This window comes from Bos taurus, chromosome 19 (assembly GCF_002263795.3).
Source record: "Bos taurus isolate L1 Dominette 01449 registration number 42190680 breed Hereford chromosome 19, ARS-UCD2.0, whole genome shotgun sequence".
In the NCBI taxonomy this organism is placed as follows: Eukaryota; Metazoa; Chordata; class Mammalia; order Artiodactyla; family Bovidae; genus Bos; species Bos taurus.
In genome coordinates, this window is record NC_037346.1 from 42,770,129 (window position 1) to 42,796,738 (window position 26,610).

At 42.4% G+C, this 26,610-nt stretch overlaps 1 protein-coding gene across 5 annotated transcripts in view; it reads right to left on the bottom strand.

The window, feature by feature from the left end:
* The window catches only part of EZH1 (enhancer of zeste 1 polycomb repressive complex 2 subunit), a 32,302-nt gene extending 15,524 nt beyond the window's left edge, over positions 1-16,778 (bottom strand). Inside the window, exons 1-10 of one of the 5 annotated variants that reach the window (XM_059878115.1) lie at positions 15,996-16,778; positions 14,706-14,754; positions 14,491-14,604; positions 7,440-7,530; positions 6,726-6,853; positions 6,476-6,604; positions 4,996-5,115; positions 3,562-3,682; positions 1,581-1,757; positions 370-472 (exon numbers count right to left, since the gene is read on the bottom strand). In XM_059878115.1, coding sequence (XP_059734098.1) covers positions 370-472; positions 1,581-1,757; positions 3,562-3,682; positions 4,996-5,115; positions 6,476-6,604; positions 6,726-6,842 — 767 coding nt within the window. In that variant the 5' untranslated portion in view covers positions 6,843-6,853; positions 7,440-7,530; positions 14,491-14,604; positions 14,706-14,754; positions 15,996-16,778. The other 4 variants (NM_001435044.1, XM_059878116.1, NM_001435045.1 and 1 more) reach the window with 4 other exon arrangements.
* Between the last annotated feature and the right edge of the window lie 9,832 nt (positions 16,779-26,610).

A 26,610-nucleotide genomic window follows, 5' to 3' on the forward strand; every position in this document is an offset into this window, starting at 1 on the left:
GGGAGAAAAGGGATGATGGGTATTTTTTTTTAATAGGTCTTTATGTATAAGCAGGTAGGTTCACCATTGTAATGATGCCGGGCCTGGTATGTGTATATATGAAAGTAAGGGAAGGGAAATATTTTCTAAGTATGGTGCTGGAATAACTCTCCAGTAAAGTGGCAAAACCTTAAAACTTCTCTGCCCAGATTTACGCAAAAGCCAGCAAACGATGACCTTTAACGTGGGAATGGGCATTTAGAGGTAATCAGAAGTGTAGGCAAATCAAAATGCACTTACCAAAAATGAGACTTTTTATAACCCAAAAAAAGCCTGTATGCAAGTTTTGCCTGAGTGGTCTACATGGCCTGCGGGGGGCAGCCATCCTACCTCTCCTTCATGTCGTCTGGGACACCGTTCTCAGGGAACATCGAGGCGATCGCACTGAAGATCATGTCGTTTGGGAATTGTTTCTTGGAACTCTTTTTGCTGCCTGGATTGGAAACGATACACAAACAAAGCTAGTTGATCATCTTGTACTTTTGTCATGGCATTCTGATTAGAGCTGCTTTTTAACTCAACCATTGACTATGTCAGAATACAGAAAGAAGGTCAGTGCTACCTGGACCTATCTAACAGGCTACTGGTAGCTAAGGAGATCAGAGCCATCTACATATTAACAACAAAATCCACAGTCCAGGGGAATTCCATGGTGGCCCAGTGGTTAAGACTCTGAGCTTTCACTGCCGAGGGCCTGGATTCAATCCCTGATTGGAGAACTAAGATCCCACAAGCCTCATGGTATGGCCAAAAAAAAAAAAAAAAATCTACAGTGTAAGACAGAATCTGGAAGTGAAAATAGAAGTTTTTATGGAAAGACCCGAGTATAGAAGTACCTACCATAATGTCGATGCCAAAGAACAAGATGGAAAACAAAAACAAAAAACAAAGAACAAGATGGATACTGTAAATTTGTTATAAGAAGAGAAGACACTACTTTGTGTCTAGACATATGGTATAATTAAATAACAAAGTACAATTAAATATTAAATTAATTAAATATTGTCTAACATGGGAAAATGCTCATGATGTAAGATTAAATAATAAGGGGTATAAAATTATCTGTGTGTATATACACATATGTGGTATGATACTAACTTCACCTACCATATATATATATGTTGATTTACTTAGGTACTTTTTAAAAACTGAGATAAAATACACATAATACATATCAGGTGTACATGTGTATATTTTTATATATACATTTTTTAAGTCTAGAAGGAAATATTAATACTAAAAAAACTACTTCTAGGTAGCAAGATAATAGGGTAATTTTACTTTATTCTTTATAACTTGCCATATTTTTCAAACACATTATTTTTTATAATTAGAAATAAACAATGATTACTGTCTAAAGTTCTCCTAGTTTTTTCTTCAGCTAAATCACAGCTATCTTAAACCATCAATCAGTAAACACATTCTCCTTTTAAGTGGACCAGTGAGAAGTGCCAACAGCCTTTAATAAGAAATAAACCTATCTTTTGCTTTCTTCCCTTTCCCTGTCACCCCAGGTGGAATAAGGAGGTCATGCTCTTCACCTTCAATAGCATGTCGTTTCCTCTTTCTTGTTACTGGCAGATCCTCTTTGCTGTCATCTTGCTTTCCATCTGAGGTGTCGTTGTGCCCTTCTTCATCTTCATCTGAGTATTGATTCAGAGCATCTACCAACTCCAGGAAAACAGCATCACTGATCAGGACAGAGCCAGGAATCATCTCTGAAATATAAGAATTAGATGGATGAGCAGTGATCATTTCATACTCCATTAGTCCTCCTCAGAAGGTTTTCCTGTATTCACTTCTGAGACTCAAGATAATATATGTACATTTTTATGAGGACAACCAGGGAGTTACAATAATTTGACTGGTTCTTAAAATTGCAACGGTTCAGCTGGCTAGAGTGGGAAATCCAGTTATGGACTTCATTTTTACGGGGGTTTTCACTGCCTCAGTAATAGATCAACCTGTATTTAGGGTTCAAAATATCACAAAAGTGGGCCAACAATACAAATAGGACAGAGAAAAAAATGATGAAAATGTACTTGGTTTTGCAAGTGATGGGTCAGTAGTAACATCGTTGACTCAAAAGACAATATACTTAAAAAAAAAAATCATACTACATGAGGTTATATTATTAATACAACTTAGGATAAAGCCTCAGAACACTAGAGGGCACCGTGTATAAACAATGCATTTCAATGGCATCACAACAGCATCTTTTGACAACACAATAGTCAAAAGAGCAGGTTGAAGCCACTGGTTTGCAATCTATGAAGAGTTTTCCCCTATCTTTCCCCTTCTTACATACTAACAACTTTTTCTAAAACTAAAACTAAATACAAATGACTTGCTTTTGAAATCATACACAAGTTCCTTTGCCCTTGTCCTCTGAAGTAAAAGGTTTTTGCTTTAGTCTCCCGGGTCTTCCCTAAGTCACAAAAAGGTTGGCTCCAGAGGTAATGATTAAGAAATGTGAAGACATAGAAACAAAGAAAAGCTGTTGGGCCAGGAAACTGGTAACAATTTAGACTATAAATCTGCAACACAGCAGAATCACTGTACTCCCAGTTCCCCAAAAGAAAGATAAAGGCCTGACACACATTCCTAAGTTGTTTTATAAGAAGCAGACCTCCCACCAGACAAAAACTGCTGACCGCAAGCATGAAGACCCTAGACTGGTTGAAACCAGAAGGTTGATGAGGCTTGAAACTTCACCCAGATGCCAACCAATCCAAGAAGTGGGCACAACTGATCATACACCCTGCAGTTCTCTCCCTCACACTGCCTTTTAAATCCCTCCCCTGAAAGCCATTAGGTAGTTCTGGTCCTTTGAGCTTGAGCTGCCCCTTCTCCGTGCTTGGCGCCCTACAATAAAGACTGTACTTTCCTTCACCACCACCTGGTGTCAATAGATTGGCTTTATCGCACTCAAGTGAGCAGACCCAAGTTTGGTTTGGTAACACTTTTAGGAAAGTCAGAATATTCTTGCCAACTTCTGGGAGATTCAGGAGTATTTGGATCTAAGAAGAGAGGTTATGCTCATTGCCAGTATCACAGAAAGGGAAACAAAGAACAAAATAGCCTTGGATGGATTTATGGTAGACTTCTAAGACCAAACTTATTTATTCACTAAATTTTCTCTCCACCCACTAGAGAGAAAATCATATTACTATATAACCATTACGTTACTATACAATCCTTTTATGTCTCAACTCTTTTTTTTTGGCCATGCTGCATGACTTGTGGGATCTTAGTCTCCTAACCAGGGACTGAACCCCGGGACCCTGGAGATGACAGTGTGGCCTCCTAACCACTGGACCACCAGGGAATTCCTCCAAATCCTCTTAAAATTTAACTGGGGTTATTTGTAATATAAAATGTTTACTTCCAGCCATGTGGTGACATGGAAATAGTCTTCAGTGTATACATCACGAGGCAGCAGATAAAAGCAAGCTAATGATACACATGAACCAAGAGGCACATCCTAATACAGTCCTCTCCTTAGGAGCCCAGCGCCACTACCTTCTTCACCGTGGACTTTGCCATCGTAGTTATTGATCAGCTCCTCAATGAAAGTCTCATCTTCCTCTTTCACCTCATCTCCCATGTAGGGGATATTGCACAAAACTGTCTCATCTTCCACCTGAAATCAAACCAAATGTTTGTTTGCTGTGCATCTCCTCCGTCCTGTTTTTTTTTTTTTCTCTTTCCTGTTTAATGGAACCTGTGTGTGCTGAACCATTTTTGCTGCTGTAAAGCTCCTAAAAATGCCTTTGGTTACAAAGTTCACTACATTTTAAAGACCAGTCATTTTGGCAACAAAGCCTCAAATGGGAGTCATGCTACTCTTGGAAGAAAAAAAAGTCAGCTTTACTACCTGAGGATATTAACTACCAAATGTTAAGCTGGATGTTAAAAATATTCCCACCAACACCTAAAATCTGACAACACATTTCTTTCTCATAGTGATTCCATCTATTATGTCATTTAATCCACTAAACATTGTGAAATTGGTACAAATATCACATAGACAGATGAAAAGGAAGACTTTCAAGAATATAAACTACAACATAACTGCAGTAATTAAAACAGAAATTGGCAACCATAAAATATTTGTATATTCTATTATACAGACTAAGATTAACCTCCCATAAACATAATAAAAATTCTTATTACAACTGATATCACTCACCCTCAGTGAGAACCTAAAGTCAATTACAGAACGAGCTATGTATATTTTCTGGCAATAAACAATATGAATGGATTTTGTTTTGTGGTTCAGCAGAAAACAGTCATTTTCAGTTCTATTGCTATCAAGTAGAGTTACTCTGAAGTTTTCTTCTAAGAGATGATTTCCTTCTGTTAACCTATATCCTATTCCAGTCAGCAGAACTGCTATCTGTCACCAGACACAATAAGCGATGGCAGTATTTAGCAGCCTGATTATCAGAACCACAAATAATCCTGGCAGGAGTCAGCATAAAGCCCCAGATGAAAGGACTGGAGATCCACGTGTGCCTCTGCTATCTCAGTTGCTTTCACAGCATCTTGCCTTTAGGGGATTAAGAAAGGATTGCTCCATCAGCAGGGAGCTGTCAACCTGCTAAAGCCTGAAGTGTCTGATTTAGAATACATTTAACTGCACGCAATGTTATAAAATTGGACCAAGGTAGTAAAGGAAAGCTGGACTCTTGCCCAATCTGTTTCATTCAAAAACGAAAGAGCATCAATTCTGAAGTACACTCCAGAGAACGCAAAAGCTAACAAGTTAGAACAATTTGCTATATGTGTTTTTCAGAGTCAGTAAATCACAAAAACATTCTGCCCTGCATGTCCAAGCTTTGTTACGTATATTCTGACAATCTTTCCCCTGAGAGGAGTGCCAGCATTTCAATGTTAAAAAAAGAAAAAAAATCATTCCATTTAAACAATCACCATAGTACTTTCAATACATACCATGAAGTTCTGCTGGAGAGGGGACCACGAGTACATGATGGGAACCAAGGCAACTGTGTTCAGAGACCTCATTAACATGTGCTGGCTTGCAAATCCCGGGAAAATGCTCTCTATGGTACACTGAAATACAAGCAATGACATGGAGAGGGAAGGCAGGTCCACAACCCAAGAGAGAATGGGAGTTTCCTTCCAAAATTATCCCAGTAGCCTTCTAATTCTTACAAGTGACTAAGTTGAGGATTTTGTAACATCGAGCTCCTAAAAGGAATCCCTCAGTTGTAAACCTGTGGGAAGCAGGAACTGTCTATTGCCCTTGGCCTCCCATATTCAACTGTTGTTTATCTCCATCTAAAACTGTTGATCTCTTTGGGCTGTACCTGACAGCAAAGAGCCTCTGAGTGTCCTAGGAGATGAGAACGAAGACAAGGAAGTTTTCCTGAAGACCTAAACTTTGCAGTGGACTTCAGCTTAGCTGCAGAGCTGATGGGGACACTACAGGGGGAAGCCAAGTGGTACAGAGATTATGGCCACCTTTTGCTTTGGGAAAGAAAAGTGCCCTTCATAAACTATCTGTTTTTTATATTTTAGAAACATCATCTCTATAAGAAACTAACAGAGTGATTTTTTTAGTTTACAAAAAGGATGTCCCGTTGACCATATTGGTCAATTACCCACAGCATTCCTTTTCCAACTTCAAAACAGCTGAGGTACCAAAAAAGCCACAAAAGAGGCTGCTTTGAAGCTTGTATACAGAGCCCAGGAAAGTAGACAGCAAATGTCTTATTTTTCTAGGTAAAACTCATTAGCTGAAAAGAACAAAAGGCAAAACCGTTATTCTTTTTTTTTCAATAATACAATTTGGTAATGAGTCTGATGTCCTTTTGATTTTATTTATTTATTCTCAGGCTGCAGCCTGGAATATACAGGATCTTAGTTCCCTGAGCAGGGATTGAACTTGTGCCCCTTGCATTGGAAGTGTGGGGTTTTAATGGCTGGACCACCAGGAAGTTCCACAGTTATTCTTTAAGTTTCAGGTTCACCATCCCAGTTATTCAAAGATGACTACAGTAATTGCATCCATTGTCTTTATTTTCTAATAATAATAAGTGTGACCCCATGGACTGCAGGCCACCAGGCTCCCCTGTCCATGGACTTTCTCCAGGAAAGAATACTGTGTGTGTGTGTGTGAAGTCGCTCAGTCATGTCCGACTCTTTGCAACCCTGTGGACTGTAGCCCACCAGGCTCCTCCGTCCATGAGATTCTCCAAGCAAGAATACTGGAGTGGGTTGCCATTTCCTTCTCCAGGGGATCTTCCTAACCTAGGGATTGAACCCACTTCTCCTGCATTGCAGGTGGATTCTTTACCATCTGAGCCACCAGGGAAGCCCAATAAGCCAGAGATACAGAAAAGAAAAGAAAAAAAAAAAAATCCTTAAATCCAAGGAAAAGAGAAAGGCCAAGCTTAGACACTGGAAGTACCTTTTTGAGAAAAGGATGCCCACTCACAGGCTTCATTAACTGAACAGGTTGGACACGAAGCTTCTTCCATTCTTCATTGAGGATCTGGGTTTTTTCTTGAACTTTTGCAAAATTTGCTACATAGAGAGCCTAGCAGAGCCAAGGAAAAACTTGTTAGGATTTTAAGAGAAGAGTTAAAAGATAAAAATAAAAAATCCAACCCCTCCATGTTGAATCAATTTATAGCCTTTCACTTGTGAAGTATTTCTACCTTTGCACCCATATTCGCCTGAAGCCGTTTAAGCTGCCGAAGTCGCATGTATTCAGACTTAACTTTCCTCTTCCAGTAAGTGATACATTTGGACGTCGGGGGATTTGGTATATCCATTTTGCTGTAATCTAAGAGAGACAGAGATGACAAATGGCATTTTACTTCTTGGAAATGACACATTCCTCAAATTCAAATAAACATGGTCAGTTATGCTTTCATTCCCATTACATTTATTCACAAAAACAAGATTTGTGTAAAGAACACAAATCTATGAGTTCAACGGAACTCCAATTAAGAAAAGATTTCATATCAGCAATGCCTGGTCTGATTACCTAAAAGCTTAGCCACTGTCCTCTGTGGTAACATGCTTTTAATTTAGCTCTCACTTTCACAGATATTTAGAAACTTGGATTACTTGCAATTTTGGAAGCCTGTTTACTACTTTGATTAAGAGAAATGTTTAGCAGGAACCAAGTTAATATCAAGAGCTTCATGGAAAGATTCACCCACACAAGAAAACTATACCTGCCAAATTGCCTAAATCTACCAGATGTCTAGCAATTAAGGTCGAATATGACAACATAATCTCATCTCCAAGTCACCGGCATGACACATGGAAATACATAACACTGCCAATCACTGGGGGTTCTTTTTGAGGCGCTTGAATTAAAGTTCAGTTTTAAAGAAGTACTTATTGGACCACGCTCTACCTACCTCATAGAACACAAGGTGAAGGGTAGGGTTTTCCAATTGGCTTCTGTTCTTCAGAGGAATGCCAAGACACAAAGGCAAAATAAATGTTGAGCTTTTCAAAAGAGAACAGACAGTCATTCCAAGTCAGTGGAGCATAGTCAGATCCTCAGAAGGATGTTCCCCCCAAAACTATGAAGACTTTAAAGTCTCTGCTACTACAGTATTTGCATGGAAATCAGATCCTAATAATACTTGATGCCATTTGAGAAGGGAGCTTTATTTTATTAAATTCTATCTTTCCAGGCATACACACAAATATATTCTCACAATTACCAAGTGCACTTTTCTGCTTTTCTGCACCAATTTCTAGGCTCAGCCACCAGGCCCATCAATTACTTTAGAGAAAGAACAAATACTAAGTATATGTAAAAATTCAATAAAATCTACAAGATTTTTATTCTATATCGACTACTTAGGTTCCTGGAGAACTAATTCTATTATTTCGCCTAACATACTAAATTTCTAAAAACATTATGAGGAGCTATAAATGAAAGTTGCTCTACTGCTGCTGCTAAGTCGCTTCAGTTGTGTCCGACTCTGTGCAACCCCATAGATGGCAGCCCACTAGGCTCCCCTGTCCCTGGGATTCTCCAGGCAAGAACACTAGAGTGGGTTGCCATTTCCTTCTCCAATGCATGAAAGTGAAAAGTGAAAGTGAAGTCGCTCTGTCATGTCCGACTCTTAGCGACCCCATGGACTGCAGCCCACCAGGCTCCTCCATCCATGGGATTTTCCAGGCAAGAGTGCTGGAGTGGGGTGCCATCACCTTCTCCGAAAGTTGCTCAGTCGTGTCCAACTCTTTGGGACCCCATGACTACACAGTCCATGGAATCCTCCAGGCCAGAATACTAGAATACTGGAGTGGGTAGTCATTCCCTTCTCCAGGGGATCTTCCCAACCCAGGAATTGAACCCAGGTCTCCCACATTGCAGGTAGATTCGTTACTAGCTGAGCTACGAGGGAAGCCCAAGAATACTGGAGTGGGTAGCCTATCCTTCTTCAGAAGATCTTGCCAACTCAGGAATCAAACTGGGGTCTTCTGCATTGCAGGCATATTCTTCACCAGCTGAGCTACCAGGGAAGCCCCTAGAAGGAGCTATGAAGAGTCAAAATTTGAAACAGAAACTAAAGTTTAGAAGCATGTGAAAATTACCTGTTTTCACCCATAAGAAATAATAGCATAGACAAGAAAACAGCAAAATTCAACCCAAGGTCACACATATACCATTGATTAGATCATTACTATAATACCTCATTCAACTGGACTTTAAGAGGACTATATGGGAATGTTTCATTTGAAGAATCAAATGGATGGGTGTAATGCTATATTAAACTCAGAGGATACATCAAGGAAGGACAGGGCTTCCCTGGTGGTCCAGTGGTTAAGAACCTGCCTGCCAATGCAGGGAACATGGGTTCAATCCCTGGCCCAGAATATTCCACATGACACGTGGCAACTAAGCCCATGTGTCACAACTTCTGAACCTGGGCCCCAAAATAAGAGAAGTCACTACAGTAAGAAGCCCATGCACCACAGCTAGAGAAAGCCCTTGCACATCAATGAACACCCAGTACAGCCAAGAATAAAAAATAAATTTTTTTAAAAAAGGAAAGACAGAATAGCAAAGAAACAGACAGACTCACTGTGTTCACTCTTAATCACTTGTAATCAACTGATTCAAGCTCTTAAAAGCAATTCTCTGTAAGTTAAATATTATCTCTCTGGGGGAAGGGAATGAAACACCACCATAATCTAAGAACTGGAATCCCAGAAGCTAAGGTGTTGGGTTATTAAAAAAAAAAACTTAAGCAATTCTGAATTTATTTCCTATAAATTACAGCATCTCTCTTTCTCTTATATCTTTTAAGTATGTTTCATTCCTCTATGAAATGGGGGCCAAAAGAGGGACTCTTTCTTAGAATTAAAAAACTATTTAATAACATACACCCCGCTCACATGTAATATTAAGTAGCTGCCCATCTAATTTCTGCCCTGAACAAGCTTAATAATAATTTGCTCCAGGAGATGAAAAAATGGTTCAAATCTAGGATAAAACTGCCTCCCTAAGAAACCTTAGGTTACCCTTTTCAAGACCCAAATGACCCCAAAATTTATTCTGAACTGCAATCCCTCTCCCATTGCTTTTGGAACTCATTTCCTTTTGAAACAGTAAGCTTAAGGCAGGTTGTTCCATCCATTTAAAGCTGGAGACTAGGAGTTCCCTTGCAATTCAGTTGTTAAAACCCTTTGACTGCCAAGGGTCTGAGGTTCAATTCTGGTCTCAGAACTAAGATCCCCAAAGCCTCACAGCTGGATTTAAAAAAAAAAAAAAAGGCAGACAAAAATAAGGTAAAAATGGAGACCAAGTAATGGAAAAGAATCCACAGCTGCTAGTATGTACGTGTGTTGTAGATTTCTTAGAGGAGACACCCACAGGAAAACATCAATATTTTTATTGAGAAAATAAAAAAAGGAAGTTACAGGGCTTCCCTGGTGGTTCAGTGGTAAAGAATCTGCCTATCAATGCAGGAGACATAGGTTCGATCCCCGATCCGGGAAGATCCCACATGCCAAAGAGCAGCTAAGCCCAAGTGCCACAACTATTGAGCCTGTGCTCTAGAGCCTGGGAGCTGCAACTGCTGAGTTCACGCTCACTGTAGAGCCTGTGATCCACAAGAGAAACCACAGCAAGGAGAAGCCTGTGTATCAGAGCTAGAGAGCAGCCCAGGCAACAACGAAGACACAGCACAGCCAAAGATAAATTAATTAATTAATTAAATTCTACATACACAAAAAAGGAATTACAGCTGAAATGTGATCTCATATAGTCTGTCAAAAGAGATGATAGCAAGCACACCAGAATAGTCTAATGATCAACGGCACTATTTCTAATTTTACTCAGGTGCTTTATTTGGCCATAGTAGTACACATATACATGAACATATCATTGGGTTTTATCCAATCATAACATAAAATAAGCCACCCTTCCTTCTTTAACAATTAAAGTGACATTTGAATCTCATGTGATCATGAGCCAATATTTATTTTGCTTGGCTTTTTAACGGGTTTTCAGTATCTCTAAAGTTTATTTGGCAGTTAGTCCCCACAAAGTATATGAGGAAGATGAGACATACTGTTTGGAACAGATAGGTATGATTAAAATAAACAACTGAAACACAGCCATAAGATGGGTTCCCATAGCACTCCAACACTAACAACTATCACTTCAAAGATTAAAAAAAAAAAAGCAAGCAAACAAAAAACTCAGCATTCACTAGAACAGATTAGGAGAAATGGGTTTATTCATCTTAGGCAAAAGAAGTGCCACACAAAAAAATATTTTAAATTTTACTGTATCTGTTATTTAATTACTTACATATGCAAAACACTATTCACATTCCAGTTAAGTACTAAGCTAAGAGCTTTTCATTACATTCACCTATACATTGAAAATAAACTCCAAAACATATGCTATCACAGTTAAGAAGTTTAAAAATAAGTCTTTATATGAATAACGCCTAAAATTCGATAATAAGATAGACACCAAATAAAAAGTACGCCAAAACTTTGAACAGATACTCCACCAAAAAAGATATAGAAATGACAAATAAGCCACAGAAAGATGCTATCATTAGTCACTGGGCTTCCCTGGTGGCTCAGGCACTAGAGAATCAACCTGCCAATGCAGGAGACTCAGGTTCCATCCCTGGGTCAGGAAGATACCCTGGAGAAGGAAATGACAACTCACTCCAGTATTCTTGCCTGGGAAATCCTGTGGACAGAGGAGCCTGGCAGGCTATATACCCCAGTCCATGGGGTCCACAAAGAGTTGGACATGACTGCGCAACTAAACAATAATCATTAGTCATCAGGGAAATGCAAATTAAAACCACAGTGACATAACTATTATACAACCACAAAATGGCTAGTATTAAAAAGATTTATAATACCAGTGGTGAAGATGTGGAGCAATACAATCCTCATGTACTGCTGGTGCCAATGCAATATGGTACAACCACTTTGGAAAAGTTTGCCAGTTGTTGTTTTTGCTTTTTAAAAATTATTTGTTTATTTGGCTGAGCTAGGTCTTCATTGCTGTGTGGACTTTTCTCCAGTTGCACTGATCGAGGGCTACTCTAGATGCAGTATTCAGGCTTCTCATTGCAGTGACTTCTCTTGTTGCAGAGCACAGGCTCTAGGGCACTTGGGCTACACTGGTTGTGGCTCCTCAGCTCTAGGGCACAGGTTCAATAGTTGTGGTGCACAGGCTTAGTTGCTCCTTGGCGTGTAGCTTCTTTTCAGAGCAGGAATCAAACCCATGTCTCCTGCACTGGCAGGCATTTTCTTTACCACTGAGCCACCAGAGAAGCCCATTTCCTTTTTTTTCGTTTTTTGGCCATCTCACAGCACATGTGGGATCTTAGTTCCCTGACCAGGGGTTGACTTGCATTGGAAGCATGGAGTCTTAACCACTAGACTACCAGGGAAGTCCCCTTTTTAAAAATGTTAATGTGTACTTACTACACAACCTGGCCTACAATTTCTGATTATTTATCGGAGAGAAATGAAAATATACATCCCCATAAAGACCTGTACACAAATGTGCAAAGCGTCTTTATTCATAATAGCCACAAAGTGGAAACAATACAAATATCTATGGATTAGTGAATGTATACAAAGTACAGTGTATACATACAATGGAATACTACTCTCCAATAATAAGGAACGGACAGTTCCTATATATGCAGATGTATTGCAAACAGTTCCTATATATTGCAAAAGCCTTATGTTACGTGAAAGAAATCAGACACAAAAATTGTATACTTTGACTCCACTTATATGACTAGAATAGAAAGGAATTACATGAAAAGAAGCATAAGGGACATTTTTGAGGTGATAAAAATACCTTGGCTGTGGTGATGGTTATATGACTATGAACTTTTTTTTAGTGCAGTTTTAAAAAAGACGTATTTGTGGCTGTGCTGGATCTTCTGGGTCATGTGGCTTTCTCTAGTTGTGGAGAGCAGGGTCTACTCTAGTTGTGGTACTCGGGCTTCTTATTGTGGTAGCTTCTCTTGCAGAGTACCAGCTCTAGAGTGCTGGCTCAGTAGTAGTAGTGCACAGGCTTAGTTGCCATGCAGAATGTGGGATCTTCCTAGAGCAGGGATTGAACCCGTGTCCCCAGCACTGGCAGGCAGATAATCTTGAACCACCAGGTAAGCCCTAACTATGTACTTTTATGAAAACTCACTGAACCTCTGGGCTGTACATATAGAAAAAAAGTCACTAACAAGAAGTTGTGACCCTGAATTCTTAATTTAAAATAAAATTATAGCATTAACATTTTCTAGTGTTCCTTTATTAAGAGAATCAGGTTGTGTGTATTTGAGACAACAGTGACAAAAATCAAAGCAGAATTAGCTTTTATGAGACCCAAGGAAAACGCTGGCTCTTAGCATGTACAACACTGATTCAGACGAGTTAAAGGAAACTCCTAACAGGCTACAGCTCTACCGTGACTGGTTCTGAATTACAGGAGCACAAGGCTTAATGTTTTCTGTCTAATGGGAATTTCCTGGCAGGCCAGGGGTCAGGACTCCATGCTCTCACTGCTGAGAACCTGGGCTCGATCCCTAGTCAGGGAACTAAAATCCCATAAGCCTTGAAGCTTGGCTAGGAAAAAAAAAAAAAAGTATGTAGACTGCTCATTATCATTAATAAAACAAGACTTTTCAATTATTCCATTCTGAATCAAAAGATTAGGGCTACTATGTCTGAGAACATAACACATCAGAGGCACTAAACTCTACCTCATTAAGGAACTCTTGACTTCAAGGTCTGGAGTGATGAAATCCCAAATGATAAGACAGTTGGACTAAAGATGTTGGGTAAGAGCTCAATACACAATTTGGTCAAATTAAAAACAAGCAAAACTAGGCATTTTCTGAAATGGAGGTATTCTCTAAAAGCAATTTTTCCCTTAAAACCCTCTCCCTCAATCCTAATCTAATTCTCTTCACCCTTCTCTACATATTTTCATTTTTAAATTTGTTATCTTTTAGATTCCACATATAAAAGAAAACAAACAGTATTCATCTTCTACTGTCTGACTTATTTCAAGAAGCATAATATCCTCCAGGTCTATCCACATTGTTGTTAAGTTGCAAAATATTTTGTGCGTGTCACATTTTTATTCATTCATCTGTTGATGGGCACTTAGGTTGTTTCTATATCTTGGGTATTGTAAATAATGCTGCTTTGAATATTGGGGTGCATATATCTTTTTGAATTACAGTTTTCATTTTCTTCAGCTAAATACCCAGAAGTGGACTTGATGGATTGTATGGCAGTTTTTAAAAATTTTTTAAGGAATCTCCACTGTTTTCCATAGTGGCTGTACCAATTCACATTCCCACCAACAGTGCAGCAAGGTTCCCTTTTCTTCACATCCTCACCAGCATTTGTTATCTCTTGTCTTTTTTAATAACAGCCATTTCAACAGGTGTGAAGTGATATCTTATTGTGGTTTTCATTTGCATTTCCCTGTTGATTAGTGATGATGAGTAGCTTTTCATGTGCCTGTTGGTGATCAGTGTGTCTTTTTTGGAATACCTATTCAGACCCTCTGCCTTGTTTTTTTTCTTTTTTCTCTGCAGTTTAACTGTCTGATGTAGAAATGTAAAGTGTTTTTCAGTTCAGTTCAGTTGCTCAGTCATGTCTGATTCTTTGCGACCCCATGGACTGCAGCATGCCAGGGTTCCCTGTCCATCACAACTCCCGGAGCTTGCTGAAACTCATGTCCACTGAGTCAGCGACACCATCCAACCATCTCGGCCTCTGTCGTCCCCTTCTCCTCCTGCCTTCAATCTTTCCCAGCTATCAGGGTCTTTTCCAATGAGTCAGCTCTTCGCATCAGATGGCCAAAGTGGCTAAAACACTTGCCTCAAATCTTTTTTGGCAAGTAGCTAATTAACAAAGCATAAACTTAAAAAAATATATATATTTACTTACTTGGCTCTGCCAGGTCTTAGCTGGAGCATACAGGATCTTTAGTTACAGCAGGTGGAATCTAGTTCCCTGACCAGGGATCAAAAGGCCCTGGCACTGGGAGTGCAGTCTTAGCCACTGGACCACCAGGCAAGTCCAACAATGTATACATTGTTTAAAAAGTTTTTAAACTTGAGTATACACATGAAAATGATAAACTTAGTGAAATAAACTGTTACCTGTTTCACATAAGGCACAAACCAAGGGTGGGAACTGTTACCTAGAGAACTAAGAAGGCCAGATTTCAGATCTCAAGAATTAAAAAGCTAAATATAATATTTTAAATAGCTTTTTAAAGGCATGCTAATTCAAAGGCAAGTATAAGTGAAACAAGTCTAACTACATTTCCTCACAAAAGTCCTCTTGGGCATAAAATTTCACTTTTAACCCTAGGCTCCTTCTTCTAGTGCTGTTTCAAAGAGAACTAAAGTAACAACACTTCCACTTCAGCAAGTTTGAAAACTACCTTGGCATCCAGTTCCATGACTGGCCTATGAGTAGTCTGTCAGTTCTTCCACTACCTGGATGCAGATCTTCCCACTTCCAGTCCCAGGGATCTTCCCACTTCCAGTCCCAGGGATCTTCCCACTATTTCTTTATTCCACAAACATGTATTGAGGGGACTTCCCTGGAGGTCCAGTGGTTAGGAATTCATCTTCCAGGGAAGAGGGTGCAGGTTTCATCCCTGGTAAAGGAACTAAGATCCCACATGCTGGCAGAAGTGGAGGCAACGAAAGAGTGCTGCAGCTAAGATGCGATGCAGCCAGAAATAAACTGATAACTAATTTTTAAAAAGATGTATTGCTCACCTACTGTGTGCCTGGCACTGTTTTTGCATTCAAAGTGCATCAGTGAATAAAACAAGCCAACATTTCTCCCCTGGGAGAATTCATTCCCGCTGTCTGTAATACACACACTCAGCATGACAATAGTAGTATTATTAGATCTTTATAGATGATCTTTGCCTCTATTATAAATGTGTGCACTTATGTGTGTGTTTAAAGTACTTTATCTCCTCATACACACTTTCTTCTATGCAATTAAGTAATCTTCTTTTATCAATGCCACCCATTCCAGCTCTAGGGATTCCAAGGCTTAAAATAGACAGGCTCTCACAGAAACCTCTGATAAAGTTGGCACCTTCTAACGCTGGAAACTTCCTTTAAGTTTCTTAAACTTAAAAGAACCCGATGGGGGATTTTTCTCTTCACAGGCATCATGGCAGCAAAGGCGGAAGAGACTCTCACAGTCGTGGCCATCTTCACACGCACCCATGGCTACCTCGGCTCTTAGCCCCATCCTCATCCCTCTAGCTCTGGACTATCGCGATACCTAGGCGACTCCAGCTATAATCCCGTATTTCACCTATGAAAAGCCCACTCTCAATATTTCCACCGGCGGCACTAACACTCTTCCATATCCTTTCCCCTCCCCGCTCCCGAAACAATTTCTCAGTAGTAACTTTTTACCGAAATAAGTTTGCTCCACATTTCCTAACAGGCACGTCCCAAATACACCACCTTGCTTTTGCTTCAAGGCTCTTTCCCTTACATTATTCGATCCCCAAGAGAATTCTGGGGTAGGCAGGGATTGGCGCGAGACCAAATTTGGAGAGAAGCCTCTTACTCAGGGCCAGGACTTGGGGGAGGCGAGAGGGGCACCGAGCGTGAGAACCCGGAGGCATGCGGCACCGCCTGGACCCCGAGAACGAGCGCCCCTTTCCATTCTGCGCCTTAGGACCCTCACTCGCCTCACCCCGTTTTTACTGCCACCGCTTCCTCAACACCCCCCAAAGTCATCGAAAGCTGACCCCCCGCGTCTGGTCCTCAAGTCCCCAGCAGTCCACCTCGCTAAGGGCCCCCGCAGCTGCCACCGCCCACCTCGCCCTCCCCGCGCAGGGGTCCCGCCCACCTGGCCCACCCCGCCCTCCAACGGGATTTCGCGTTCCCGGGCCCGCCCCCGCCGCTCCTCCTCCTGGACACACCGCCCTCCCCGCCGCAGACGCGGTCCTCGCTTGGGGCTCGCTCGGCCAGCTGTCCTCTTTCCCCCAGCTCTCGGAACGGGGAGTGGGAGCTCCGCTAAGCCCAGGCAGGCAGTTGGTGTGTCCCTCCGCTTCCCCCCAGTTCTCTGATCCCTTCGACTCTCCCTCCCTCAGGCTCCCCGGTGGCGAGGCACGGAGGCCCGGCCCCACCGGCGGGCCGGGGCTTGTTTACTCACTCACCCTCCATCCCGAGCCGCAGGGACCCACCGCTAGCACGCCTGCGCGCCGCGGCCCCGCCCCCGCGCCGCGGCCCCGCCCCGCGCCTCCGGACGCGTGCGCACTGCGCCGCCCGCGCCCCGCTGGCTTCCTTCTTCGCAGGTCTGTGGTTTGGCGCCAGTACCCCAAATTCAGGAGTCTGAGGTGGTGCAACCCGAACCCGAAGATTTCCAAGGCGGCGCTGTCAGGGGACAGGAAGGGCTCTTGAGAAACTTCCTGGAGCCAGTATTGTCCTCTTGAAGACCCAACCAGTGTTGCATCATCCTCACACACTGGTGACATGCCACTTCTCACTTCAGCTTTTCACACCAACCTGCAACCCCTTCATACAGATCTTTGACAGATATTTGATTTACAAATATCCCCAAACACCCGTCTAGGGCTCTTAAGTTATCATTCTTGCTTTATTTACACCAGGCTTCCCTATTTCTGTCAATAGTTTTCCCAGTCACTTAGATTCAAATTAGTTGCCTTGAGTCAAAGTATCCTCTCACAAGATACTTATAAGTTACACAAGGAAAAAAAGTAACGTTACAGAAGAGAAATCTAGCAGACATCACCTTAACCAAATGATCAAAGTTAATATCACTAATGCTGAGATAATATTTTTACTACTGCTGCTGCTGCTGCAAAGTCGCTTCAGTCGTGTCCAACTCTGTGCGACCCCATGACGGCAGCCCATCAGGCTCCGCCGTCCCTGGGATTCTCCAGGCAAGAACACTGGAGTGGGTTGCCATTTCCTTCTCCAATGCAAGAAAGTGAAAAGTGAAAGTGAAGTCACTCAGTCGTGTCCGACTCTTAGCGACCCCATGGACTGGAGCCCACTAGGCTCCTCCGTCCTAAGTACCTCTCAATATGATTCAATGAGGACACAAAATCAGTTCCATAGTAGCCTTGAAAAAAATGCATAAGCTGAATTAACCAGGAGGAAGCATGAGACAAATCCAAAATAAAGGGTAAATTTGCACAATAACTGGCTAGTATCTTCAAAAATATCAAGATTGGGACTTCCCTGGTGGTCCAGTGGTTGACTCCGTGCTTCAGCTGGAGGGGGTCGAGGGTGCAGGGCGGGGGGGAAAAAAAGAAGACAAACGGTGAGGAACTGTCCAGATTGGAGGAGACTGAGGAGACATGACAAGTAGATGTAATGTGTGATACTGGATGGGATATTGGTCCAAAAAAGGCATACCAGTGGGATAATTGATGAAATTAGAATAAGATCTGTAGATCTTTTAATAGTATTTTGTCGATCTGAATTCCTGGTTTGGGCAATCACACTTCGTCAACAATTGAGGAAGTTGGCTCAAGGGCATACAGGAAACTCTCTACCACTTGTAACACTTCTATAAATCTGAAATTATTTCAAAATATAAAGTTAAAATTAAAACTTAAAATACAAATTAACATCACCTTAAATTTTTCTCCACATACTTTTTTTTCTTTTGGCTGTATAATGCAACTGTGGGATTTGGGATCTTAGTTCTCCCCACCAGGGATTGTTTAACCCATGACCCCTGCTGTGGAAGTGTGGGTTCCTAACCACTGGACCACCAGGGAATTCCTGCTACATACATAATATAAAAGCTGATAATAATTTTTTTTCCAAATAATCATAACGACTCTGTAAAGTAGGTAGGGAGGATTTTAGTTTCCCACACAAAGCTATTCTGGCATAAACGGGTTAAAAGATTGTCTTGATGAAAAATTACCCTATCAGGTCTCTGGATTTCAGATTTAGTATTTTTTCCTTATATCAGAAATTTTTCTTTTTTTTCTCTTGCCTACACCCAATTCACCACCAAATCAAAGTAAATATTCCTTCACACTTGGCAGTTTGCCATGATGTTCCTTTCCATTCCAAATGCCTTTTTTAGATCAGTGGTTCTCAAGCTTGATTCACATTGAAGTCACTGGGACAGCTTTAATAACTACTGATTTCTTCCTCCCACCTTCAGAAAGCTTGATTCATTGGCTTGGGCTTCAAGAAGTCTAAGAGCATCCCAAGTGATTCCACTGTGTAACAGGTTTAAGAACCATGGTACCAGTGGTCCCTAAGCCTTTTGGCACCAGGGACCAGTTTTGTGAAAGACAGTTTTTTTCACGGATGGGGGAGGGGATGGTTTCAGGGTGATTCAAGCACATTACATTTATTGTGCTCTTTATTTCTAATCTAATGCTGCCACTGATCTGATAGGAGGTATCAGTGCATGGCCTGGAGGTTGGGGACCCCTATGTCACACTACATAATATTTGTTGAAATAAAGAATATAGTTGAAAAAAAGGCAGAGGGTGGGGGGAGTGGGCAGGTGGCAGATCAAAAAAAAAAAGGAATATGAGTTACCTAAGGGAAGATGTTCAGAAGATCTGAACGTCAGGACTGAGACTGGAGAGCAATTTGGGAACCATCAACTCTGTTGGTAACTAACACCATGGGAGTGACCCACATTGTTTTAGGGAAGCATGAAGTATGCCAAGTGACAAGAGGAGAACAAATGTCTTTATTCTGCATAACAAAGACAATATATTTACAAAAATATTTTGATGTGGAAAGGAAGGAAGGTGAAGGGATTTGTGTCAGAGTTATAGATCTGAGTGTATAATCCATCTCCAACTCCACCTCCTCATTAACCCACCATCCCCCAAGATCTCCCCCAGCTTCAACACTGTTACCACTTTACACTCACTGCCAGGCTGTCTACCTCTTTCCTATCCATCACAGCATTTGGCATAGGACTAAACCCAGGGTTTAATAATCCTTGTTCACTAGAGGATTATAAAAACATCTTTCCACATCACCAATAATTGTGGGGTTCTTGGGGAAAGTTTGTCTGCCAATTGCTTCCTCTCTCCCTCTCTGAAGGGAGAGTTTTTCCTGAGACCAGGCTCTTTCTTAGCTGACCATGGTCCATGAGATACCATAAGCCAATTTTTTGTTTGGCTAGCTCTTCCTCTTTTTCTTTTCCAACCCTTCAGGTCTTTGTCCTATAAATTCGTAGAAAAACTGTTGGCAAGTGGTCAGCTACTGGACCTTTGAAAAACAGTACCATCACCCCTGCCCCACTCCTCCCGGCCCCACCCCCAGGCAGTTAATAGGAATAACTGTGTCACTCCTGGCTTCCAGTTGCTCATCTTGCTCTTAAATCGCAGGCCTCTGGGGCTGAAAGAAACTGGACAAAGTGTGCTGAGTAGCCTAACGAGGTTGGTTCTTTTTCCGAAAGTTCTCTATTGCGGAAAAATAAAATTATGTGTTTAATTTCTGAAACCTGAGGCCTGATTTGCCTTGGCAGCCCTTCTCCCAGGCTTGGCCGAGAGTCCAGCAACACTAGCACACTGATTAATACCAGCTCAACTTGCTCCCTGGAGAAGAAGAGCATTATTTACTTGACCATTTTCTTAAATCCTTTTTAATTTGCATGTATCTTAGCATGATCTGTTTGGCTTTAACATGCTGTATCTCTGACCAGTGGCCCCAAAGAAGCCTCAGGGAAGACTGTTCTTCTCTGTGCCCTCAGTATCCCTATCCCCAAGCAAGATTTTGTTCCACTCAGTGGTTAGAAACAACATTTCTGTCACACATTCTGTTCCTTCTGTTCTGTTCCTTCCAAGGCAGGCAAGTTCTAAGTGTTCTTTTGTCCCCTGCTTGTCTTCAGGTCACTGTTAGAAAGGGAGGCAGCCGATGCTTCCCAGAATTCAAACAGAATTCTGCACTATTCCTTTCTCTCTTCCAACTTTTCTCCCTTCCTCCTTCCTTCCAGCCCCCTTTGGACGGTGACCCCTCTGCTCATTCAGCCCCTCCCTTGTAAAGCCCACGGGGCTATCAAATAGCATTTCTCCAAGGGGACACAGGAGTGAAGAAAGGCTGAGCCCCAGACAGTCCCTGACAAGGGAAGTGTAAACACAGCTGTGGAGATGGGAGCAGACCATCCTCTCTCCTCCCCCATTTCCCACCCAGAAGCAGGGGAAGGCCACCCTGCTGTGGAGAAACAAACAAGCAAGCAAAGCACAGCACAGCCCCAGAGCCTGCACTCAGGTCACCAGAAACTGGGGCTGCTGCCCAGGCCTTGGTGGGGCCAGCTGAATTGCCAGACCCCTCCCTGAACACTCAGAGTCAGAGGCAAAGGCAACTCCAAAGCAAGTTGAGGTCTGGACATCATTGAGCCTGGAAACATAGCTCAAGTTTTGAAGCTTCTCCACTCCCAGACATTTTGTCCTCTGATCTCAAAAACCCAGCTTTCCGCCTCAGGTACTTAGCCTCTGACCCCTAGTTGCTTCGGAATCATAATAATGCATTCAATTCAGCAAGTAAGAACAGGCCCACAATAAACCCTTGTCCGTGGCTCTTAAAAAGTTTAAATTCTGAACCTCCAAGCCAAAATATTAGAAAAGGGCCTCCTTAGCTTTTGTTAATTACAAGGTAAATAATTCTAGCAGGAAGCGGAATTACTTTGGGGGATTACTTGGGTGGGATTCAGGCCTTGCTTTGCACATACTCTGAAAGCTCCAAGCCCACGGCTAGGGTGGTGCTACCCACTCTCACTCTCTCAGCACAGTTAATGCAGGGCCTTGATCCCACGGGACACGCCTTTGGCATGGCCCTGCCTGGGAAGTGGCCCCAGTCGGGTGGACAGCTAATGGGCTGTGCTTCCTTCCTGGCTATCAGGGTCCTTGACTGTATAACTGCAGAAACAGAAAACGATCACAGCCTTCAAACACTGACCATTCAGTGTATGCCTGGCATTGTGCTAAGTTTTTTAATAATGGGTCATCTCATTCCATAGGAAGTCAGCACAATTCTTATGCTCATTTTACAACCGAAGAAACCAGGGCTTACAGAGATTGTGGAACTTGCCCAAGATCAGCCAGCTGGTAAATGGTGAGGCTGGGATTTGGGCCTCATCATTCTGACGCCAAACCTATGCTTGAAACCTCTTCATTCTCCCTCCTCTTGTCTGTAAGATCTTTTAGCTCTGAATCACAGGTCTGGATTGTCTCCATGATTTTCTCCTTTCACCAGTGGCGCCAGAAAGAGAAATGTGTTTGGGACTCTCCTCTGCAAGTTCAGAGGAAAACAGTTCCTAATCAACAAGGGGCTCCTTACTTCCTCTGTGCTGGAGATGCCAATCAAAGCTGGACACTGGACAGGCCCCCGTATCAGCAGGGCACAGCCTGTGTGCAAGACAAACAAATCCTAGTCAGACAGGAAAGGAGAGTTCCCCTTGGTTCTGTGACTTCCCCTTCTTTCTTCCCTGGCTTATCAGCAGGATCCTACACTGCTGATACTATGGTCCTTTGAACCCCACTGCAGCTATGATGGAGTACAAGGCTATAGAGACTTTTTTGGAGAAAGTACAACAGATCCCATCTACAGATCCCATCCATGACACCTGAGGGAAAGAAACAATGAATCACATTTATTTATATATTTAATACATTGCCTTTAGCATTGACATAAATTCATTAGCTGGTGGCTCAGACGGTAAAGCATCTACCTACAAAGCGGGAGACCCGGGTTTGATCCCTGGGTCGGGAAGATCCCCTGCAGAAGGAAATGACAACCCAATCCAGTATTCTTGCCTGGAAAATCCCATGGATGGAGGAGCCTGGTAGGTTACAGTCCATGGGGTCGCTAAGAGTCGGACACGACTGAGCGACTTCACTTCACTATTGTATTGGATGTGAACCTATCTTATCTTGTACAATCTTTGCAAAATGCCTGGGGAGGGGGTAGGTCTTGTCATCCCCATTTTACAAAGAAAACTGAGGCTCAGGGAGATTGACAACGTTGGCCATAACCACATGACTGGTAAGTAGGAGGGCTTGGCATTCAAACCCAGGCTGGGACTCTCTGACTCCAAAGTCAGTATTCTTTTCAATAAAGTGTTGTGTAATGAAAAAAAAAAAAACTGAAATTATGAAATGGGAAGGATCTCAGAATATCTTGGAAATAAAATTTCATAACTGTGTGTGGTACACATTACGATAGTAACTACCATTTATCATACGCTTACTAGTGCCAAGCATTGGGCTAAATGCTTTAACATGCATCATTTCTACTGCTTAGTGAGATACACATTAGTAACCCCATTTTTATAGATAAGAAACCAAGCAAGTTCAAAGGGATTAAGTAACTTGTACAAGGTCACAAACAGCTAAGAGTGATGGTGCTGGGATTCAAATTCAAGTCTACTTGACTCCAAAGTGTGTACTCTTAATCACTTAGGCAAGAGAAATAATAATAAATGTTGACTATGAGCCAAGCACTCCTCTAAGTTCTTTAGCTCATAACTTACAGATATTATATCCACTTTAAAAATGATGAAAATAGTGTCTTTTATAGTATCACTTAGGCTTCCCTGGTGGCTCAGACAGTAAAGAATCTGCCTGCAGACCTGGGTTCGATCCCTGGGTCAGGAAGGTACCCTAGACAAGGGAATGGATACCCACTCCAGTATTCTTGCCTGGAGAATCCCATGGACAGAGGAGTCTGGCGGGCTATGGTCCATGGGTTCACAAAGAGTCAGACACAACTAAATGACTAAGCACGTCAAGCTTACATTACACACACATGTGTTAAATACACATGCACTAGTGTCATATTTGCTTAACTTATGTTGGATCCTTGTTATGACCTAGAAAATGACTTTCTTCCTAGTGTCATGGACTTTTTCCCCCCAGTATCCATCTAAGTATTAAAGTCTGGGGAGAAAGGATGTGAAATGATAATATCTGCAGGTGAAGTAAACATAGTCAGGGCAGGGCTCATACTGAGTGGGGAAGGCCCCCTGTGCCACCTATCTGTTTGCTCTTCCAGCCAATCTTGCTCATTCCTTACTATTTCCTTCTGACTACCAGATCAGATAGTAGGTTGACTTCCATAAGGTGTTGATTAACCTTTCTTAGTCTCAATTTCCTCCTTTGTAAAGTGGGTTGCTGTGGTATCTGCATACATACAGTCCTGAGGAGTTTTGTTTGTTTGTTTTGGCTGTGCTGAGAGGCGTGTGGGATCTTAGTTTGCTGACCTGGAAGAAGCCTTGCCCTCTGCAGTGGAAGTGCAGAACCTTACCCACTGGACCACCAGGGAAGTTTGTGAGCTGGGAATTTTTAAGTGAAACAATTTGTGTGAAGCACTGAGCACACTGCTTGACTCCCTCAGGGTATCCCCATGTTATACAACACCTAGACTTCAGGGTGGGAAGGGTTAGAAGGGTTCCTAGGGGTGTTTTCAGAGGATAGTCATAAAAAATGGAAGAAGGGTAAAAGCAATCCTGGCATCTGGCATTGGGTCCTCACAGCAAGCATGAGTCAGCCCCAGGTGCCGAGGGACCAGCAGTGTTCTCAGCACTGCTGGGTGTGTGCTGTGGTCTTTTGGCCATGGTCCTCTTCAGTCATGCTGCCTGAATGTCATTCTTGTAAATCTGGCCCGGGTTCTTTTCAGAAAAACAGCCTCCACCATGTGATGTCATGGTCCAGCCTGGGTCAGGGAGGGAGGTTGGGGGGCGGACATTGTGTATACAGAGTTGAGTAAAGCAGGATCTTCTTATTTTTAGAGGGACCCATCTGATCATGGAAGAAACTCTCTATCCTTCTCTCTTCCACTTAAGATTCAGTAAAGGGAACTTTCCTGGTGTTCCAGTGGCTAAGACCTTGTACTCCCAATGCAGGATCCCAGGTACTACTTATTCCCTGGTCGGAGAACTAGACCCCACATGCCCATGCCGCATCTAAGAGTTTGCATGCCGCAACTAAAGATCTTGCATGCTGCAACCAAGACCCGGCACAGCCAAATAAATATTTTTTTTTTTAAAGCATGAAGTAGTAGCATCAAGTAGTCCTGATTTCAAACCCTGGCTTTGCCAATTACTTCCTCTGAGACCTTGGGCAAATCACTCATGTTTTCTCCATTTCATCCATGGACAAGATTAATTCTGATGTTGTGGTGGGAAATTTTAAAGAGATGCTTGCAAATCACTCAGCATAAGTGTCAGGGAACACACTCTGCAGCACATAATAATTGTTCAATAAATGTAACTACTTTTGAGTCCCCAGCAGTTAATGAGGAATATGGCTTGACCATTTTCCCTGCTTTTCCCTCATAACTTATATATATGATAAGAGAGTCAACATTTTTTTCTGATAACCATTCTTCCCCATGAAAGACGGTCATGCTTCTCATGCCAGTATCCTGGAAATGAGGAGGATGGGGAGAGATGGAGTAGTTGCGTCCCTACTCCCTTGTCTTCCCTCCCTTAACCAGCTGGCTCCCTGACTGTAGCTCTTCTGAATTTCCCTGCTGCCTCCCAGCACTCTGAAGAAGATAGTCTCCTCTCTCCAGCTTGGAAAGATCAGTCCTTCCCAGCTGGAACTTTGGGCTTCCCTGACCCTGACTCTCCCCCACACCTTTTCCTGTGCTCTGTTCTTTATTTTGCAGACAGTGGGGGAAGACGCCAGCATGTGTGATTGTCTCTTCTCGGTAGAGATGGTAATTCCTGGATGCTCTGGATGTAATTTTACTGTGTAGGAGGCTGCCTGTGTTTTTGACTGCCTCATGTTGTTCTGGATTTGCCTATGAGTGTAGGGGGAAGGCTGAGGATTAGAAAAAGCACTCCTTCTTAGGATCAAATCACCTCTCCCCCTGCTGCAGGCAGGATGGCCATCGGCTAGTAATAAGAAGAGAAATTTATGTGGCAGTGAGATCCCTGCCCACAGTAAACTGTGGAAAATTCTGAAAGAGATGGGAATACCAGACCACCTGATCTGCCTCTTGAGAAACCTATATGCAGGTCAGGAAGCAACAGTTATAACTGGACATGGAACAACAGACTGGTTCCAAATAGGAAAAGGAGTACATCAAGGCTGTATATTGTCACCCTGCTTATTTAACTTATATGCAGAGTACATCATGAGAAACGCTGGGCTGGAAGAAACACAAGCTGGAATCAAAATTGCCGGGAGAAATATCAATAACCTCAGATATGCAGATGACACCACCCTTATGGCAGAAAGTGAAGAGGAACTAAAAAGCCTCTTGATGAAAATGAAAGAGGAGAGTGAAAAAGTTGGCTTAAAGCTCAACATTCAGAAAACGAAGATCATGGCATCTGGTCCCATCACTTCATGGGAAATAGATGGGGAAACAGTGGAAACAGTGTCAGACTTTATTTCTTTGGGCTCCAAAATCACTGCAGATGGTGACTGCAGCCATGAAATTAAAAGACACTTACTCCTTGGAAGGAAAGTTATGACCAACCTAGATAGCATATTGAAAAGCAGAGACATTACTTTGCCAACAAAGGTCCGTCTAGTCAAGGCTATGGTTTTTCCTGTGGTCATGTATGGATGTGAGAGTTGGACTGTGAAGAAGGCTGAGAGCCGAAGAATTGATGCCTTTGAAGTGTGGTGTTGGAGAAGACTCTTGAGAGTCCCTTGGACTGCAAGGAGATCCAACCAGTCCATTCTGAAGGAGATCAGTCCTGGGATTTCTTTGGAAGGAATGATGCTAAAGCTGAAACTCCAGTACTTTGGCCACCTCATGCAAAGAGTTGACTCATTGGAAAAGACTCTGATGCTGGGAGGGATTGGGGGCAGGAAGAGAAGGGGATGACAGAGGATGAGATGGCTGGATGGCATCACTGACTCGATGGATGTGAGTCTGGGTGAACTCCGGGAGTTGGTGATGGACAGGAAGGCCTGGCATGCTGCGATTCATGGGGTCGCAAAGAGTCGGACAACTGAGCGACTGAACTGAACTGAACTGAGATCCCTGCCCAGGATAAGTCAATACAGGTTGAAGCCAGAAATCTCAGGTCAATGTCCAGTCGGATCAGAAC